Source organism: Physella acuta, unplaced genomic scaffold, assembly GCF_028476545.2.
Source record: "Physella acuta isolate Inbredline_101_S28 unplaced genomic scaffold, ASM2847654v3 ptg002316l, whole genome shotgun sequence".
NCBI lineage: Eukaryota > Metazoa > Mollusca > Gastropoda > Physidae > Physella > Physella acuta.
Window position 1 is genome coordinate 18,693 of NW_026733813.1, and position 21,759 is coordinate 40,451.

The following is a 21,759-nucleotide window of genomic DNA, read 5'->3' on the forward strand; positions in this document are numbered from 1 at the left end:
TGCAATATAAGTGAGAGTGGGTACTTGTCATGCTTGGACTAAGAAAGTTTATAATTTGCTGTCTATGCCAATAAACACTTGTCATGAGCATTCACTCCCTTTCAATGAAAGGTAAAGAAGATACCTTGCAGGTATGAGCGGAAAATAATTCCAGAACTAAATATGTATCTTCGCACGGGACCAGGAAAAAAAAAACATTTAAATGGTTTTTTAATATCGTCTGGTAGTCTGAATGTGTAGCGCGTGTCTTGGTTGTGTGGGGTGTGGGGTGAGTGTGTGTGCGTGAGAGAGAAAGTGTGTGCGTGTGTGAGAGAGTGTGTGTGTGGGTGTGTGTGAGAGAGTGTGTGTGAGAGAGAGTGTGGGTGTGGGGGTGTGCGCGCGTGTGTGAGAGAGAGTGTGTGTGAGAGAGTGTGTGTGTGTGAGAGTGAAAGATGGGAAACAGTTTCTCTTTCATGTTCGATAGTTATGTGAAAACAGCTAATATGCTGGGTGGTGCGTTATGAACGTGTTGTAGGCGAGTTGGTGTTGGGTAGATGTGTGGGCATGCTTTCATCTTGGTATGCTAATTAAGAAGATTAATCAGCCGGAGCATTTGTGTGTGTGAGGGATTATCGTAAATAGCTGACAGGAAATGGATGTGAGGGAGAGATAGGTGTGTGTGTGTGTGTGTGGGCGTGGGCGTGGGGAAGAATCGGCTAGGAACTATTTTAAGACGTGGTGGGTGGGTGGGTGGTGGAATGATGATGTGGGGTGGGTGGGTAGATGGTTGTTGGTTGGTAGTCGGATGGTGGTTGGATGGATGGTGGATGGATGGTGAGTGAATGGTGGATGGTTGGTGGGTGATTAGTGGATAGGTGGATTGTGGATGGTGTGTTGATGGTGAATGATCGGTGGATGATAATTGGATTATTTGGTGGGCGGATGATTAGTGTATGGTGGATGGTGGATGGTTGGTAGATGATTGGTGGATAGGTGGATTGTGGATGGTGAGTAGATGGTGGATGATCGGTGGATGATAATTGGATGGTGGGTGGGTGGATAAGGGGTGGATGTTGGATGGTTGCTGTGTAGGTGGGTAGTGGGTGTGTAGTGGGTCGACAATGGGTGGACAATGGGTGGATGGTGGGTGGGTATAGAGAGGACAATGGATGGATATGAGTGGATATTGAGTGGATAGTAGGTTTGTGAAGTCAGGGTTTAAGAAAACTATGGAATACTGGTTTTACTGACGGTTAAACGAAAACTGATTATGATGAAGACATTCGACTCTATGAGATATTGGATTGAGATCGTCAGCGAACATTAATCAATGCAACCCCGACGCGCGCATACGTGTGTGTGTGTGTGTGTGTCCGTGCGTGCGTATGTGCGTGTGTGCGTGGATACATACGTGTCAGCGCCCACGCGGCCGCATCATGTGAGTGTTGTTGTTTTTTGTGTTGATTTCTGTTTCTGCATTTATTAGGCAGTTGATTCTACCACAAATACATCACAAGTAATTCCTTTAGTTTTCATCAACATGTCATCCAAATAATGCCCCGGCTCAGGAACAAAGAGTCGACTCCCCTGCACTCTACAAAACTCCTTCAAGCGAAAAAGTATGCGGAGTGTAAAATGGTGTGTAATGGATGGATGAAGGGGAGGGGAGGGGTTGGGGGCAGCGACAGCAGGGGCAAACATGTAATGTCGTTTTTTAGTACGCCAGCACCATACGCTTTCCGCGGAGAAATGACGTCATTTTCAAGGGATTTAACTCAAAATATATGTTCAGATTTTTTGACGCGTGAGTTATGTCACCTTGCTGTTTATCTATTTTAAAATTATTTATTACAGACAGGAATAAGTTATTAGAATATATCATGTTTTTTTTTTTTTTTGCTATATTGGTGCCACATTTAATTTTAATTTATGAATGTCGTAAAATTTAAATTAAATGCATGTTCCTCTTTAAACGATGATGGGTAGCTATTTTATTACACAGCTAAGTAATTTTTTTTTTTTTTGCACGAATGATTTAGTTGTATCGTTAGGCATAAATATAAATTTTAACTTTTAATTTTTTTCCTTGAAAATATTTTCAAAAGTTGGAAAATCAAAATTTAGATTGATCGTATTTTGTGGTTTGGTTTAAATACGAATGGTGCATGTTACCTGATAAATCACTTCCCGTCAGAATTGTAGAAACGGATTCAGGCGCCCGGGGCAAACTATTAATTTTGCGCCCCCCCCCCCCCCCCACTATTTATATATTATTTATTCACGTTAGCAAAAAAAAAATGCCCCCCCCTCCCCCGTCCCCACCCAATAGTAAAAGTCGGGACATTTGTCAGTCACTGAAAAATGTTGATTTAGCAAAGAACTCCGTAAAACATGAACAAAAAGACATACAAAGAAGGTGAAACCTTTCTCTTGTACGTAGAGAGTAAACTCAGACCTAGAATGCATAGTAGAGGCAGTGGCGTGGCTAAGGAGAAGGTGTGGGGCGGTCTGCCCCGAACAGCGTTTTTTTTTACTATATAAATATACGCAAGAGAGACAGAAAATTATTCTTTTCCTTTGGTAGATACTCCAATTAAGAATTGCCACGAATCTGGATTTTGGTAGGGGTTGACCTTGAGGAATAATATTCAAATAGTATTCGCGCAGGTCCTCCTTGTCACTAATGTGATCAAAATTGTGTCCACATCCTATGCCCAAATTAACTCTAGGCCTAGCACTTCAGCGAAACTATCCTTAATTGTCCCAGTTACAAAAGAGCCATTTCGTACAATGGCTCCGCTAGAAATAGTAGCCTATTCAGCAGAGGCGTAGCGATAGGGGCAGGGGACGGGTGGTTACATATGTCCCCGGGCGCCGACTCTAGAGGCGCCAAAATGGGTTGGGAAAAAATTAAAAGCTCATTTCAGCTGCAATTTTTAATTATAAATATAAAAAATATAGAGGGGCGCCAAATTGAAAGTTTGTCCCCGGGCGCCGGGAGGGGTCGCTACGCCTCTGCTACTTAGCGAGCCGTAGGTCGGTATCATACAAGTAAGTGGATACACGCTGTTTTATAAAGCAGTTGAGTTTTATATTTTGACTCTCCTCGTATTGCACACTTCTTTTTTTCTAGTTTTCGTTATTATAAGCTTTATAAAGTGGCATAAAAATATAGAAAGAACTCTGTCTAAATTTGAAAAGTGCCGCTTATTAGCTCTATCTATTCAAATAAATGCTGTTTTTTATTCAAGTAACGAGACCCTACATTTGTGAGTTAATCTTTACGAGCTGAAATACCTTCACAAAAGCGTGCTCGTCTATCTAATTTATAACACATACAATTTATATCACACATAATTTTACATGATGTGTTTTGAACACGTGTTTTTAATTGGCTGCTTTCTGGAAGATTCATGATTATTTAATGATTAATTGTGATCTTTATAAATTATAATGCCTAGGCAACTGGTATTAATTTTTGTTTTAGTTTAATAATAATACAGGCCTACCAAATTGAAACACAACCAAAATTTTCTTGTTTTTTTTTTTTACATAATAATTTTTTTACTCTCCTATTTTTATTTTATTTTTTATTGTAAAGACGTTTTTAAACAAAAATTAAATCAATATTTTTTTAATCTAATCGTGTTCTTTATTTATTATATTTTTTACTTAATCGAATCAGCTGTTTTGGCTTGCTCTAGAATGATCCATCGTCAGAACGTAACGGATCAGCCATATTGTACCAGTAAGGTGCATTGTTGGAAATAAGTAGACAGCCATTCACGAGCTCAACAAACTATCATTAGCAGGGAGCAGTCATTGGTGAGAAAAAATCGATAGTAACAAAAGAAGGTCATATTGAAGTTGATAAACTCGCTTTGCTTAATTTTATAAATGAAATATTTTAAAACAGATGCATTGATTTAGTATACTAATAGGTTTTTATTTTTCTTACTGAAAGTATGCAGTAAAGCAAAAAAGAGCCGTCTGACGATTTTAGGCGTTGCTAAAATAAACAACGAGTTCTCCTCACTGTTAGCGATCTGTGACCTAGTTCTTCGCGCAGCAGTAAAGTCATGCGTGCGGTTAACTTCCCTTCCCTGCGATAGCTTTTCTTCCGTTAAACAAAATAAAAATATTTTTTGTAGTCTTTGACAATCCAGAATGGTTGATTTTTTTTTTTAAATTATAATGTCTTTTATTGTTATTTATATTGAAAATGTATTTACAAGTATAAAAAAATAAAACGCAATAATTGAATAATTTATTATTTCAGCCCTCATTGGACGATACACCTTCACCACTGTGTGGCGCTCTAGCTACTTCCCTAAGACCAGCGCAGTGACTCGTGGGTACAAATAAAAATAACTCTTCCGCCATATTGAATAGACCCCGAGCGCGTTGTAACTTCCGCAAATTTATATCAACAAAATACGTGTTTAATTATTATGCAATAATTTGATCTATTCTTTTATGCAAATTTACGTAAGTAAAGTATTTTAGAAAATTACATAACCCAATAGATCTAATCACATTAAGCATAGATCTATCTTTTGAAGAATAGACTTGTATCGTTACATTTTCGATCTCGTGTGAAAATACGAGCCAATGCGTAGAACGTATATGTAGGATCTATATATAGTAACAGTGACGTGAGCATGTTGTTTTGTTTTTTGTTTTTTTACATTAGTCTAGTGACGTCATATTAATATATATCTCATTGAATATGTGTTAAAATTATAAACACTATTTATTTAATGCCAATATTAAGATTAAAATTACTTAGTATAACGTATTGGGTAAACCTCCATTTTAGCGTATTTTATTCTCCATTGCTTGTTTACCTCCAGTTGAGCGTATTTTATTATAACAACCGAAAACACACCAAAACATTAGGAAAACACGATTTATTATTTGTGTTGTATTTTTGTTTTCACAAATGAATAAAATGAATGTTTAATAAACACGACTTGTTTATTTGTATTGTATTTTTGTTTTAAACAAATGAATAAAAAAAACAACAAAGAGACTGACTGAAGTGCTTTGTTCGTTGGTTACAAAAATAGAGATGCACACTTTGTACAATTAAGTGTTCCAATTTCAACTAAACTGAATAAAAGTATTAAAAGGCACAATAATGCTGCTAAAAGTGGGCCGGGGGGGGGGGGGGGGGGGGGTGGAGATTTGGTGAGGGATGGCTTGGAGTGTTAGAGAAAGTGTGACAACTCACGTTGTCATTTTTAAAAAAATAATGTTTAGAGGTCGTCCATAAATGACGTCACACTAGTAGGGGGAGGGGCAGAGGCGTAGCGCGGTTGACACCATTTAGGGGGGGGGGGTGACACCAAGGCAAAAATAGCAAAATATATAGAGAAAAATGATAATTCCACTTAATTAAGTGATTAATACGAGTGTTAAATAGTCTTTTAAGAGGTGCAAATCGAAAGTTTGAGGGGGGGGGTGCAAATCGAAAGTTGAAAGTTTGTCCCCGGGAAGGGTCGCTACGCCTCTGGGGAGGGGGGGGGGGCTCGTAATTTTGTGACGGTGTGTGTTGAGGGGACGGGGGTTCAGATGGGTGCTGACGTTCATTTGGGGGGGGGGGGTCTTGCTTTTTGTGACGACACGCTTTTTTTTACGATTTTTTCCTTCCCCTCCCCTCCGTTACACGTCGTCACAAAAAGTCAGACCCCCCTAAAATGACGTCACACCACAGCCTACAACCCACCCCCCCCCTCAAAATTTCTGTTGAATTTTTCTTAAAACATCGATACTTTTTCCAAAATCTTGTCAGAATTCTGCCAACATAGAGTATTTTGATCAATTCCTATTACAATTTATTAAAACCGTTTTCTAAAACGCGAAATAACGGCTAAAACCTCGTTTTTCTAAACATTGCTTTTTTTATAATGCAAAAAAAGTGACGTCACACCATCTGAAACCCCACCCCCCCTCCCCCTCATCACACACCGTCACAAAATTGCGGACCCCCTCACCCTTACGAGTGTGGCGTCATTTATGGACGACCCCACGTCAATTTTTTTTTTTTAAAAGCCAGAAATTTACTCACACAAAAAAATCATACTTGATACATATATCAAAATATTTGGAAGGATGGTAGATTTACTATGAATTTAAATAACATACAACTCTATAGTAAAAATATTTTTTTCAGTTTTGGCGAAATTGTCAAACAAAAAAACACAGAGTTTGTACATTTATTGCATAAATACAAAAATATAATACAGAATAATTAACAGTGTATCAGTTTCACCATGAGACAAATGCCTTTTAAAAAAAATACAATACAAATAAACAAGTCGTGTTTTTTAAATATTCACATTTATTTCATTTGCATAAAACAAAAATTATACAATACAATTAATAAATCGTGTTTTCCTAATGTTTTGGTGTGTTTCGGTTGTTATAATAAAATACGCTCAACTGGAGGTAAACAAGCAACGGAGAATAAAATACGCTGAAATGGAGTTTTACCACGTATTGTTTTATATTTGACTAGTTAATATTGTTATGCTGTATCTATCGATGTTTGCTGTATAGTGTATAGAAAGGTTTAGACCTCGTGACTTAGACTTTAGATATAGATGACCTAGATCTATAATTTACCAAAAAGGGAGAGTGTCCAAAATGAATTTTTGAGCTGTTTACAAATAAATAGTCGATGATTTGGAATGAAATCCAACTTATAAGCTCAGAAATACAGTACCCCACAATATCATTACTAGTTTTGTTTTACTTTGTCATATATTTATACAAATTATCATTAGTACTTGTCCAATTCAGTCTTATTTAGATAGTATGTCAATAACTGATTCACCAGCCACAACTGTACCTACGTTGTTTGAAGGTTAGGTCAGGGTTGCTTGATGGACATGCTTTACCAGACATACGTCCAGATACGCCCCGCCAAAAAGTTAACCCCCGCCAACCAAAAAATAAATAATAAAGAGGATATGAAGCTTGTATTTTTATTTTTTACCCTAACCAACCATGACCCTAACGTTAGAGGTCGGATAAGGATTCGATTTCTTGGCGTGCGTTTTAAACATTCATATGTCAAGACATCAGAAATAGGTCAAGGTTGCGTGTGTGCATTATATAAGAGTTAACAAAAGTGGCGGGGCTTAACTTTTTACCCGTGCACTGTTTGCATTAGTGGCGGGGCTTGTCTGGACAAGATCATCAGAAGTGTCTGGTGCCTTGTATCTTCAGAATTTTCTTTTAATTACGTTTTTGCAATTCTTAACTAAATCTAAGCATGTTACATAATTTGGCTCGATGCATTTTGACTTTTTGGCGTGGCTGCATCATATTAATTAATGATTAAAATGCAGTCCGAGTTTGTTAAGCAGTTAATTTAGTTTCATTCGCTTTTTTTCTGTGACGTCAGAAAATAAAGTGAATTGATTTTTTTTTTAAACTGATGGCGTGTATAGCCGATGGTAGGTGGAAGCTGTCCGTATAGGGCTGGTAAGTAGGTCGCCAACCAGTTCTTACGGCTCAATAAAACCTGCACGAGTCATAGAACTGGTTGGTGACCTACTTATCAGCCCTGGTCATTGTCTGCATATAAATAGGGCGGAGATACATTGTTGAGTCCGCCCTTCAAGCAACACGAACCGTTACCACTCTTTAAAACATATGTAGTAACGTCTTATTTTAGTTTAGGTCTACTTGTCTGAACTAAAAGTGCCCAATCGCAATTTTTCTTATTTTTATTTTGGCTAAGAGTAAAATAATTGTTTGCAATGTTTGCAGAGTTTCTTCCAGGTATCACCTCTTCAGTCCCCCTTCTCCCCCCCCCCCCCCCCCCCCCCCCCAACGAACGAAATGGAATTTATATAGAAAACATATACTTTTACTTTTATCAGTGTCGGCCCCCCTCCCCCCGGAGAAAAAAGTGTGGAAGAAACAGTGACTGTTTGCCCACGTTATGGTGGATTTCTGGGCCGCCTGTTTGTTGGTTTAGTCCAGTCCGAGTTTTTAAATGTTCCGGCGTTTCATCTGCCCTGAAGTTAATTCCCTTCTTTTAAGCCGTGAGTGGTAATTAAAATTATTAAATTTAGCATTGCGTTTAAAGCGCATCGAACGAGGAGCTGGTGTTTACAGGAAGTTCGTTATCAGGGGCGTGGAGAGGGTGGGTTCAAACTTCAGGAACACGTCACGGGCTGTTTTATTTTTAATCTCAGTAGTCAGTGGTTTGTTTCAAACGTGTGGTTGTATTACTTTTAAGGCCTGTCTCATTATCGATCATGGCCCAAAGGTTTTATATACAGTGTTTCTTCCAGACTTTTTTCTCCGGGTGGGGGGGGGGGGCACTTGATATTTTCGGAGGGGGGGGGGCGGACACTGGTAAAAGTATATATTTTCTATATAAATTCCATTACGTTCGGGGGGGGGGGGGGGGCGGTAGACTTTCCTTCTCTTCCCCCCAACCCCACCACACCCCCACCAAATCTAACATTGAGTGAGATCGTTCTTCTTGTTCTAGAACAACAGACGTTCTTGATTAGATCATACATTCTGTTTCTACCTAGCTGCGAATAATGGAGCTTTTCTATAAGACTCGTTGTTCTTTCCTTTTAAACGATGTATAAATTATATATAACTTCCTGCGAATATTGTGCCTATTCGTGGTAGTGTACATTTGTACACTTAGATATACACGATATACACCCCTCGGTGAATGTCGATACTAGTTATAGAGGCTACTACTGCCATATAAGTGATTTCTGCTTTAATAGGGCTGGTAAGTAGGTCACCAACCAGTTCAATGGCTCATGCAGGTTTTATTGAGCGGTAGAACTGGTTTGTGACCTACTTACCAGCCCTATTGCCAAGTGGTGTTTAAATAATGATTAAATTGAAAGAATTTTGCTATACAAACTAAAGTATTGCTACTGCAAGTTAATATAATTTAACAGTGTTTTGTCAAAGGAACGTTTCTGGTGTTGCCACTTTGTGTTGTGTTCTCTGTCCGCATTAATCACTATCTTATTTAGACCGGACATCGTTGATTGTTAATGAATGGGTGGACATTTAAATAATTAGTGTTGGTCATTGGCTCACGTGATTTGATTTGATATGCATAGATTAGTGTTCTGACAGGTGTTGAAATGATGTGATATGAAGAGGTCGTGAATTAACTCACGCTTCTGGTAGGGGGGGGGGAGGATATATTTTACTGTCGCGAGGATCTTCCAATTGGAATAGTGGAGGTGGGGGATTAAATAATCTGAAGGCATAATTTTTTTTAAATCAAAAAATGTTAACTTCCGTTAATATGATAGTTATATCAGATGGCAGGTAGAATTGATGACGTCATTTTAGTAACAGGGTCTAACTTGTGTATACAACTTGAAAAGGAAGAGGGGGTTACACAGCGTGAAGCTATACCCACGTATAAACATTATTACGCCTGAACACGTGGAGTGGTATGACAAATTAAACCATACATAAAGCTACAGTGTCTATTAGATGTAAGAAAAATTAAGGCTGCTGTAATCAGGGGAGACAAATTTAATGTCATGAGTCCGGATTTATAGTGTCTACGGGATGTTTAAACGTGTTTAATAATTGTTACGTTTATGGGAACTTCACAAAGTACGGGAACAGGGCATTACCCCCCCCCCCCTGTTAATTACCTTCGCCCAGTAGGACACTACCCCCACCCCGCGGACAGGGTTAGGGCTAGGGTTAGGCTAAACGTCTAGCGTTGGTTTTGTGTTAAGTTTTAGGCTGACGTGGATGCTTAGGTTTTGGTCTTTTTCTTAAGGTTAGGATTAAGGTAATATATAGGTATAGAATTTGAGTTAGAATTAGGATTCTAACTTGAGGGGGTGGGATAATTCCCCGGGGGTAATTGCTCGGGGGGGGGGGGGGGAATGTCCGGGGGGGGGGGTAATGTCACTCGCGACCTCCGAAAACATCTCCCAAAAATATCTTATTTAGTGGAGTAAACTCACAATTTGCCGCTCTCATGCGCGCTCAGATACCGTGACAATGGTTGCACACAATTACGCACAAATAAGGCACCAATGGCTCCACACTATGTCAAACGTCCCTCACAGCACACAAGCACGCACTAATAATCACACATACACACATATAAACCGATTAAGAAATCCACCTTTCAACCAGAGCTTGCGACATACCGGTTCAACTAGTTGTAGTACTGTCAAAAAAAAAATAATTGAAAATATTTCGAAACACGTCGTACAATCAAAATTGAATTTAAAAATCGAAAAGAATTAACAAAACAGTTGATAATACTGTTGGCGCTTTCTTTTGTCGGCTGTATCATTTAAATTAACATGAGCTCTTAAGAAACAGAGGCTCGTTACACGTGGTGGTCTAATTATAACCTTTCATTAGGTAGGCTCTAAAAAAATACTTCGAAAAAGGTCTCCAAAAGCATCCTTTCCTATTATGATAGCCTTTGCTCTATATGGAGGATGAAATAGGGTTTGCCCGATTGCGTGACGACGATAAATTAAGGGATAGCGTGGTCGATTCGGTCAATTCTGGGGCAAACTGGCACAAGCTTGAACATTAAAATAGAAACATTTATAATTTATATAGCTTAAAGTAATACAGTTTGTGGTTTTAGTTTTTTGAATGGGTTTGATCTCTAAAAATTGAATATCCTAAACAAAAGCCTATAAAACATCGTAGTTTTTTGTATCATTTAATTTAGCATAAAAATCTGTACAGGGGTTTCTTTCAGAAATTTGCTCCAGTGTTAGGGAACATTTGAAACTTCCAAGAGGGTTGGCAGTTATAAGAATGGTTAAAATATATTTATTTTTTTTGTATTTAAATGTAATATTTCTTCTATTTTCTCCTTGGGGTACCATCACAATCAGGGCCGTAAATATGTTCTATCTGTGATGTTCCAAGGCTTTTTCAAAAATCCAATTTACAACACATTTTTAAAAAAATAACTTTATGATTTAAAAAATATTGATATTGGTATTTAGAATTGGACAAAAAATCGTTAGTGTCGTTAACAATTTACTGAAATTTAACATTTTTTTTTATAACAGTACATCACGTATTGACTTCTAGAGTTTGTTTCATAGTGATCCTATTCCTGACACCATTACACCACCTTGTGACTTCTGGAGTTGTTTCATAGTGATCCTATTCCTGACGCCACCACCTTGTGACTTCTGGAGTTGTTTCATAGTGATCCTATTCCTGACGCCATCACCTTGTGACTTCTGGAGTTGTGTCATAGTGATCCTATTCCTGACGCCACCACCTTGTGACTTCCAAGCAGAGGCGTAGCGACCCTTCCCGGCGCCCGGGGACAAACATTTCGATTTGCACCCCCCCCCCCCTCGAGATTTCGATTTACACCCCCCCCCCCCCTCAAACTTTCAATTTGCACCCCCTCCCCTCAAACTTTCAATTTATTTTTCCAACCCATTTTGGCGCCCCCTAAGCTCGGCGCCCGGGGACATATGTCCCCCCCCCCGCCGCCCCCCCCCCCCCTCGCTACGCTACTGCTTCCAAGCGTGTGTCGGTGTGATCCCATCCCTGACACAATTACACCACGTGGCGATCTCTATGCATGTGACATAATGACCCTGACCTCTAAGGTTGGGTCAATAGATGACCCTGCTCCCATTTCCTTCTCTGTCCCACTTTCCTAAAGTCGCAAAGAAATCGCTACCACCGTCCACAAAGCATTAGCTGTTTCAATACATCTAGCTTTGTTTATTCTCCTCATGATTTGTTTATTCTTTCAGTTTTTTATTCTTATTTTTTAGACAACTCAGTCCCACAAACAGTATTTAACTATTTATCGAGATTTTTATATCTTCATCGATGAGTTTGTTTTAGGTTCCGGAGCAGGATCAGCGTTATGATTTAGGTTATAGAAACTATATCCCCAAAAACAATAGCCTGTAAAAAAAATTCCTGCCAATTTTTAATGTAACAGCTGTTATTTTTTTGTCTTGCTCATAAAGTTTACCACGACATTGAAGATCGCATCAGGCGGTCAAAATAAAACTCAAGTGTGAAGTGAAAGCGCGGATATTATTTTAAAACATCGGCCCCCTGTAGAAGCGAATTCCGCAATTAAGACATTCCAGCGCCACTAGTAATTACTAAACTGCTAATCTGTTGTTGTTTTTTTCAACACACTCCAAAATTAACCTCGTAATTAATTTAGTGTGATGCATTATTGGATCATTAAAATGCTTGGATATCCCTGGATTTAATCACACGATTCCTGCGGGAGCGATTAGCAATTAACCGAGTAGCCTTCCCTAGACAAAATACGTGCGTCAGTGACCTCACGCGCTTATCAGTTTCAGCCAGTGACCAGTGACTCATGGAGTCATGTAACATGACGTCAGGATCGCGATGCTCAATGCAGCTCACAAAAAACATCTCCTAGAAATAACTTCCCTTTCGACCTTCCACCCGTTCGGATTTTCCCGGTGCCTATTTATACGAAAATTCTTTTCCTAACCATCGGGGTTTCCATTGATTAGTTGTGATAAAAACAATCCTTATCCTAACTTTAGGATACTTGGTAAAAATCACATACAGTGTGTTCCATTTTACAAAAATTTCATGTGACTTAATATAGTTTTAATGCAGGTTGTGTGTGTGGATATATATATATATATATATATATATATATATATATATATATATATATATATATATATATATTTATTTATTTATTTATTTATTTATTTATTTATTTATTTATTTAATGCATGTACAGATATAGATTACAACTCTTCTTTCCTACGCTTTTTATTAGCTTTATTAATGAGTAGCTAATGTTCTTTAGATGTATAACTATTGGGTACTATTACTTACATAAATTACATTGCTATAGTTAACAATGCCTTATTACTTGAACTGTGATAGTCGCTTCATATTGTTGGGGTTTTTATTGTTGTTAAATGTGAGCATGGTAAGCAGTGACTTGGTATGTATATTTATACTTTATTACATTTTGTTCATGAAAATTTAGTATGAAATATTAACGGTTAATGGTAAATTCATTTTATTTTAAATTTGCCATGGCGCATTCGGTTGTTTTTAATCCAACAGTGTGAAATGTATTAACTGAATTAGCCCTTCTTCTTTCACATCATCCATTTTACGTTTTATTATTTCCTTTCGGAGCAAACTACTCGACAAAATCCTGGCTAGGTCGCTAATTTGCATAATTTATGTGGAGGAGGAGCTTCCGATTATCAGCGAATCGATGTCCGGTTACTTCTTCTAAGAATGACACGTTTTTGTGTTTGACCTACTTTGACGTCTTCGCGTTGTTTAAAATCTAAACTAGTCTAGATCTATAAATAAAACGTACCTCTAGCTAGATTTTTATGTTCTATTTTACATCTGTCATTTAAAATAGGTGACATTTTTATTTATTTTTCTCATTATCAAACTGAAACGCAGCATCGATATAATTATAATTATTATAGCGTAAAAAGGTGGGGGGGGGGGGGGGGTCCAGAGGGAGATTTATTTTTACTTGTTGAGGAAAACATTTAAATTTGCTTAGCAATGTAAAAATGCATAAAATCTTTACTGCCTTCTCCAGAAATAGATATTTAGATCTAGATAGATCTATATCTCGATCTAGAAATCTAATAATAATAAGGTTAACTTCATTTCTAGATCTATCTAGATCTAGATTTAATAGCAAAATCATTGTTTGTGTTACCAAAGCATGATGTACCCAGTAAACCTGCAATTGACATAGATCTATAGACTATAGACGTCTAAATTGATTGAGCAAAACAAACTTAATATATTCATGATTTTGTCCATACATATAACATAAGCACACATATCACTTTAGCTTTTGATCTCTAAAAGTACTCTCATTTTGAAGAATCATCTAAATAGGCTTATGTTATTGTTTGGTTTCAAGTTCATTTAACCTTCTTTAGTTGTATCACATAACTTTTCTTTTTTTTTTCAGTTATTTTTACTGTAGTCTATATTTATCTAGCTTCATTTCTTTATTTTTACCTATAGATTGTCTTCTATGGTTAGGCCTATTGTGTGTTCTGTAGTCCTAACTAATAACTCAGCTTTTTAATAGGTATTTTGTAGTTATTTTCAAATGAATGGGAACATAAATCTTTGACAATGAAATTAGAAAAATTGCCCATATTGTTATCATAAATATCATTAAGGCTTATAGATCAGATCTGTATTTCTCATTACTTTGTTCTTATGTTTCAGGTACTGAGCATATTTCACCTACTGATGAACAGACATTTGTTTAGATTTGTCCCTGTAAGTTAGAAATGAAACTTCCATCATGAGTGGCTAAGGCTGTTTGACATCCACCAAACAAGAACCAGCAGATGGTGACAAGATGGCTGAGTCACAAGTCCAAGATTCTGGCGTCACCAGTTCCAAAGGTGGTAAAAACGACAATGTAGTTCTTGTCGTAAGAAACGGTGACGTCTCCAAAGTGTTTAACCTCTCCTCACAGAACTACAGCCAGCTAACCAGCCTGTCCACATCAACCACCACATCGTCACCTGTCTTGTCCGTTGATGGGAAGCAACTCTCAACCAAGCAGCAAATTAAAACAGTGAAGCTGATTTCACCAAATGCACCGTACTCCTTACTTAGACCACAGTTCATAAAACCAACACCTAACAAAAGCACCTTAGCGACCGTCAGTCTGAACTCTTCTAAAGATTCTACTGATAAATTGAAAACATTGGCGTTGATTGCTCCTAAGACAACATCTACTGATTCAGCCATAAAAGCCACACTAACATCCTCAGCGGGTGCCAAGCCAATACAGTGTTTCATACTTCCTGGGAACTCTTCAGATTCACCTCAAGCTGTTATTCCCAATGTTGCCAGAGACTCACAAAAAAAAGGAGCAAGGAATTTATTGAACCGGCAAATTAAAGTAATCAAAGCCAGAAAAGATAAAGCTAAGCCAAGCTCCACTCAAGAAGGTAGTGAAGATAATCCAATTGTTCTTGTAGAGAATGAACCAGAAGCTTTAGATAATGGCTCTGATAAAAACAAAATAGATTTGCCTCAGGACAGTCCATGTTCTACAACTGAGCCAGCTGTCTCCACCAAGGTTGTTGAGGAGGGGGTGGAAGCCTGCAAACAAACCACGCTTAAAAATAATCAAACTTTAACCAAAATCAAGTCTATGCTGGATTTAAAAGCCTCACACCCTGACCAGGACCCGGTCAGCTCTCCTGTTGATTCTAATGATAAACAAAACACCAGTAGGAGGTGTAGCACCTCCAAAGCTTCAGCTTACCCTAGGCTTCTAGCAGCCATGACTAAAGAACCTGTCAGCATTCTACCCAAAGATCAGCTGATCCCTACGCCAAAACCTGAAGCTGGTCCGGCCAAATTTGTGACCATCACAACCACAGCTTCATCTGTGTTGAATTCAATATCCACAGCCATCACAGATGTGAATACCAAAGCTGCGCTTTTGACCTCCACCAACACGCATCAGGTCAACCAATCCCCTATCATGATGGTTAATGTACAGAAGGACAGGAAAAAGTCTAGAAAACCAGCCAACCCAGCGACCAATGTGCCGAAAAAATTATTTTTTATTCCGCCGGATAAATTAATTCTTCCTCAGGGATATAACAAAAGCAATGGCAAGTTTTACTTCACACTTCCCTCTGGGAATGTAAGCACCACAGGTCAGTTAGCCTCATCACTCCTACCCTCAGTTGCTCCTAACGTGCCCAAAGGATCCCCTGTTGTTGTCAAGGCTTGCCTGTACTCAGACAGCTTGAATAAACAAAGGGAGGCTACTCTAGTCACTCCAGCTGTGAATCCGCCATTCAGTCCTCAAAACTTAACACCTGTCAGCAAAAACACAGGTGCAACCCCCGTCCTAACATCCGGCTCCCTGGCTGTTCCAGAGAGCTCAGCAGGAACTGTAAATAAAGATGCGCAGGTGAACAAAAATCTTCTAACCCCATATGTGTCTTCAGTGGCTAAAACACAAGCTACCACTACTTCAACAAGCAGATTATCAGATGTAAAAATAGTGAGCTCAGATTCGTGCAAGTCTGTGGAACCTTTAGTTCCTACTGTAGTACATACGGGTAGGACTCCTACACCATCATCAGGACTTGGCTTACCTGTGCTGCTAGAAAAAAGCAAGAATCCCCCAAAGCTTGTCAATTCTCCACAACAAAATACTACTCTGCAGCCAGAAAAAAATGACAAATCCCAAAATCTGAACAACCCTGCAACTCCGGCTCCTAAAATCCAGCAACAGAAGACGTTTCTCCAACCTAACCAGACCTTCTTCCTGCCCACACCCCAGGCCGGACTTCATTCATCTCCTCGCCTACCCGGGAAGCAGTTTGTGATGTTGATTCCACCTGCCAATAGAACCAATACTCCTAGACCTGCTGCCACTCAACCTGTAACACTGCAGCTGTCTACCTCCATGCCAGTCAGGTTCATCAAGAACGTCTCAGTGCCAACCGCGGGTATTTTTCAATTTCAAGCCCTTTCCGCAATGGGAAATAATGTTACTCGCTATGTTATCCGGCCGCCCGCCGCAAAAACTTCATCAATCAATTCAAACAATAATGCTATCAGTCCTCAAATTCTTACCACCAACCTTTCAACACCAGAACTGAACCAAAGTGTAGATTCATTAAATAGTCAAATTGTGAGTACGTCAAATGAATCAGTCTCAGTAAATTCATCAGAGACTCTGTTGGAACAAAACCCAACTAGAAGATCAGCCAAGAGGAAAAGAAACAGTAAGACTGGTCCCAAGGCAAAACACCCGGGGAGAAAACCAAGTGTGTACACTACCTCATTGTTGACAGGCCAGGGTCCCATACCTGTGCAGGTCATTAACCCGGGCTCGGATGATGACTCCGACTCATCCGATGAGGCACTGCCGCCCTACCAAAGTCAGCCATCACCGCCATATGACGTTCACAACTCTGACAGTGAAACTGAGGTATACGAAGACCCTGGTTTGGCTAAGGGAGTCGGATTGTTCACCCCCACCTTGCTGAATGTACCCAACTCAGTGGATGAGTCGAGGAAAACGTTAACACTTGCTAACACTTCACTGAACCAGGTGTTAACACTTCCTAGCACTTCACTGAACCAGGTGTTAACACTTCCTAGTACTTCACTGAACCAAGTGTTAACACTTCCTAGCACTTCACTGAACCAGGTGTTAACACTTGTGAATCCACTAATGAGCTTGCCCCACGTCAACAAACCACCACAGAAATTTATCCTCACACAATCAACTGCAAGTCCTAAAATCACATCTGTGTTAAGACAAGCGTTAAATCCTGACATAGTAGCCAGTCAAGCACAAAATCCTGTACCAGGTGGTAAAGAGAACGCTGACGTTAACACAAGTTTAAAAGACAAACCCAATGAAGATTGCCAGTTAAAAATTGCCTCCGTTTTCTCACTAAATACTGAAAAACCAATTGACCAATCAGTGGATGACGCAGAATGTGTCAGCGACTATGAAAGTGATGAAACTCATGTGTTCAATCTCCGCCATTACTCATACTGGAAGGATGCTGTAGTTCCTTGCTTTGTGGTGCTGGAGAGGTTAGCCAGCACCGACACCGAGACTGGAGCCCAATCCCAGTGCAGCAGTCACTGCCGGAATAGAACCCTCGACTACCTCTGTAATCTTAACCTATTAAACTGCATCAACCATCCGGATGTTTCACAGTTCTTAAAACCGGCTAAAATTAAACATTTTAAACGGAAGATTACCCAGGCTGTATCTGTTAAAAGTGTCAAGGAAGCTGAATCAAATATACCTAACACTGAAAAGTCACTAAACGCTGAAGTTCTTATTACTCAGCCTCCAATACAAAATGTCTTGTGTACGGAAGATCTGAGACAAGAGTTTAATGGAGATAAATGCTCAACTCAAACCCCAGAGGATTTAATTATTCAAGAGAATAATGAGAAAATATCTCTTCACCAAGAAACAATAGAAACAAGCCCCAGCAGTAAAGAATCAACAACAAAACTCTCAACTAGCCCTAAACAAGCATTCAAACCTTCTTGCACAGAAAGCTCCAAACCTCCTGATGCCTCAGGTCAAGAGAAGCCTTTTTACCTGCTGGTTAATGTTAAATCTCTGTTACCTAAAGTGGGGACATCTGGGAAAAAGTTGACCACTCCAAAAGTTCAGGCTCAAACCTCTTCTGTAGTAGCCTCTACAAAACCTGAAACCTCCCAGACTAAATCAGTTCCTAAAGACTCTCCTGAAGAAGTTATACAGATATTTGACTCGCCTGTAAAAAGTGTTTCTCCCTGTGATACTCCTAAACAACTTGATCATGATCACAGGTCCATCCTACCAAATCTTGAAACGCCTAAACAAACTTCAGACCTGAACACACTTCATGTACCTGCTCATAACTCCAGTCATGATCAGGTGATGAAGACAACTGAAATCTCTTTAGAAGCTTCTATAACAACACCTGCTCCTATTGTTGAAGACACAGCAATATCCAACTCATCATTAAAGCATGCTCTCACAAGCGTTGCAGATTCTCCTAAAAGAGACACAGGTCACAACCTTAGAACACCAACTGCAGACAGTGAAAAACATGCCACTTCTAAAAAGAGTCCTGATGCCTCCACCACAGTCAGGTCAAGCAGGCAGGGTTCAAACAAAGAGGGAGAGTTCAGAAAGCGTATGATAATGTTAAGAAGGCAAGTGGATAGAAAACGGCAACAAATGATCAGAAACAAGAAGAAGAAACAAATTAAAAAAACATTGAAGGATAAAGTTGATGAGCTTCATCAAAAGAGATTATCTGGGTCCGGCGGAGATGCTGATTCTACCCCATTAGAATATATGTCAGTTACAGAGAAACTTCGACGGCTGCAGGAGAAAATGAACAGTGACTCACCAGACATGCAGCTGTTACAACTACATGAAAATAAACCAGCACGTGTGTCCAGCAAGAAGACAGCAAGAAAATCCACAAACTCTACTCCCAGTAGAAGACAAAAAGTAACAACACAACCTGAAGGTACTGTGAAAGGTGTTTCTTTTACAGGTAATTTGATTTCGCAAAAAATGCTTCGTCTTTCATTAGCTGAAAAACTGCAAAAACTCCTTGAGAAGAATGACGGCTCTGCAATGCCTTTTACAATGGAGGCGGCACAAATTGAAAATGAAACAGTGGCCAGTACAAATAACCAAGCTGTTGAAGTCACTGGACCAACGTCAACTCTAGCAGTTGACACAGACAGTAAGACTACACCAGCTGTAAACAGCCTTGCATCTCCAACCTCAGCAAGCAATGTCCAGTCGAGCAGGTCACCACAGGGCAGCAAACCAGGAAGCAGTGCCTTGTTACAGCAGCTTCAAGGGGAGGGACAAACAGAAGGCAGCACTGACCCCAACCTGCAGAACTTCCCTGTACAGAAAGTGGAATCTGAGCTCAAATCTCTGGCCAAATATTTAGTCACTACGGGCAAGGCAGCCTCTCTAGATGGGAAGAAAGTCTTCCTTCTCAAGATTGGCAACCAGTGTGTTCTTGTTAAAGCTCCAAATATTTCATCCCTATTAGATGGGCAGAATGCAGTAACTAAAGCAGTTAACACTCCAGGTTTACTTGCCAGAGGTAACGACCCAAGTATGGCACAAAAGGCTTTTAGGGTGACCCTAACTGACGGGGTCATATCCAAAATCTCATCCATACCTGGGAGTGAGATGAATCCTGTTACTCCCTCCACAAGCCCAGGTGTCTCAATACTGCCCAAACCGCCTCAAATTTTTTCAGTGGTCCCGTCAAACTGGGTCCCCATTTTGCCCAAGCCTAAACAGGATGCGCTGCCGGTGAAGGATACAGTGGTCAAACAGGTCCTGCCCCAGTCTAGACGTAGTGTATCACTGCTAGCCCACAACAAGAGGAAGAAGGAAATCAAGACTGGCGCACCAGATGCTTCTTCGCCTACAACCTCACCTGCACAGTGTAGCATGGAAAAAACACCACCCAGCACACATACCAGCCCCACCCCCAGCACACTGACCAGCCCATCTCCGTTACACAAAAGCTCAAGCTTGCAACCCAATATCCAAATGTTACAACATAGCAATTCACCCCTTTTAAAAAGCAGCTTGCTACAAAACAGCACATTTTCACCACAAAACAGCACTGCATCACCACAAAGCAGCACCGCTTCACCACAAAACAGCACTATTCTCCAGCCGCAGAACAAAAGAAAACCAACCTTAACACCAGAGGCATTAAAAGCAAAGAGAGCCAGACTGGAAGCCAAGTACCCGCTCCCCCCTGGTGTTGTGATCAAATCTGAGCCTGACGACTCTGAGTACATCATAGATGCCAACTGGCTGGTCACCTCAGAGATATCCACATCATGTCCTCAACCATCTTACCAAGAGTCATCTGACATTTTTGTTGACGAAGAGAATTCTGATGAATTCAGTTCTTCATCAAACCGCACCCAAACACAAATAAAAGCAGAAGATATTCAAGACAGTGCGATGGACACAGCACCTGTGGATGACACAATGGACACAACACCTGTGGATAATGTGATGGACACAACACCTGTGGATAATGTGATGGACACAACGCCTGTGGATAATGCGATGGACACAACACCTGTGGATAATGCGATGGACACAACACCCATGGATGAAGTATCTGATGATCCCCCGCCTCTAGTCGATGAATACACTACCACAGTAACTGACCCCCAGCAAGTTACCAATAATGACAGCAACAATTATGACGAATTACCTCCCATGCTACAACCCATGTTCAACGCACCTGACGAATCACCCACAGAAGATAAAGACACAGAACACCAAGTTAAAAGATCCTCAAGAGCAAGAGCTTGTCGAAACAAAAAACCAAGCCAGGCTAGTGATGTATCTGATGGTGAGTTGGTGACACCTGCGTCATCCAGTACCAGCCTGGTCAGTGCCACCAGCGCGGACAGTGGCTGCCCTACAGACCTGGCCTCCCCCTCTACTTCCAGCACTTCAGTGGCCACCGAGAGGATGGCCATCCCTGTCTATAAAAACAGTAAAATTGAACGCCTGAAGCAGCTTTTGAAAAAGAAAGAGATGGAAATAGAGAACATAAAGAAACTGAGATCAGAGACCCCTGCGTTGGATCTCAACAATGTTTAGCTGGTTGTTGTGACTTGTCTATCTTCGTTAAACCATCTAAATAAGTCCTCATAAGTGTAATAGTTCTAATGTTCTCTGTTTTAAGAGGATTTATACTTTCTAAACCAGCAATAGAAAAATAAAATGACTGGCTTTGAATACACCACCTCATGTACAGAATAATCTTTTATATTATTTTATCCTAACAATTCTACTGTTAAATACACCATTTGCTCAGCTTCAACTTGCAGTACATACACATTATGTTGATGTAACTCCCATTTTAAAAAAAAATTTCTACTTTGTTTTAACTAGAAATTTGAAGAAATCAAAAGCAATGGCCATGTTTACTATGTTTATAAAATACTATGACTCGAAAGAATTTTTGTACATTTAAAAAGTTTTTTGTTGCTGTAATATTCTTTTAACTATTGAATTGTGCATTTATTTTCATTGTTATACCTCATTCATGTAAATAATTTTTTTTCATATTTGTTGAGATACTGTAGATAATTTTGTTTACATTGTTGAAAAGTTAACAAGAGTTTCATTTTTTTTTTTTGGAATAATGTGATGTGACTTATTTTTTCCAAATAAAAATA

At 39.5% G+C, this 21,759-nt stretch overlaps 1 protein-coding gene across 1 annotated transcript; it reads left to right on the forward strand.

The window, feature by feature from the left end:
- The first annotated feature begins 4,363 nt into the window (after positions 1–4,363).
- LOC131932915 (mucin-17-like) lies at positions 4,364–21,643 on the forward strand. The gene is made up of 2 exons (XM_059289807.1): positions 4,364–4,467; positions 14,233–21,643. Exon 2 carries the CDS (start codon positions 14,369–14,371, stop codon positions 21,176–21,178), a length of 6,810 nt encoding a protein of 2,269 aa, XP_059145790.1. The 5' UTR covers positions 4,364–4,467; positions 14,233–14,368; the 3' UTR covers positions 21,179–21,643.
- Positions 21,644–21,759: the final 116 nt, after the last annotated feature.

What these genes read in the sequence shown, in the direction of transcription:
- LOC131932915 (XM_059289807.1), top strand. Translation starts at nt 14,369, where the DNA reads ATGGCTGAGTCACAAGTCCAAGATTCTGGCGTCACCAGTTCCAAAGGT.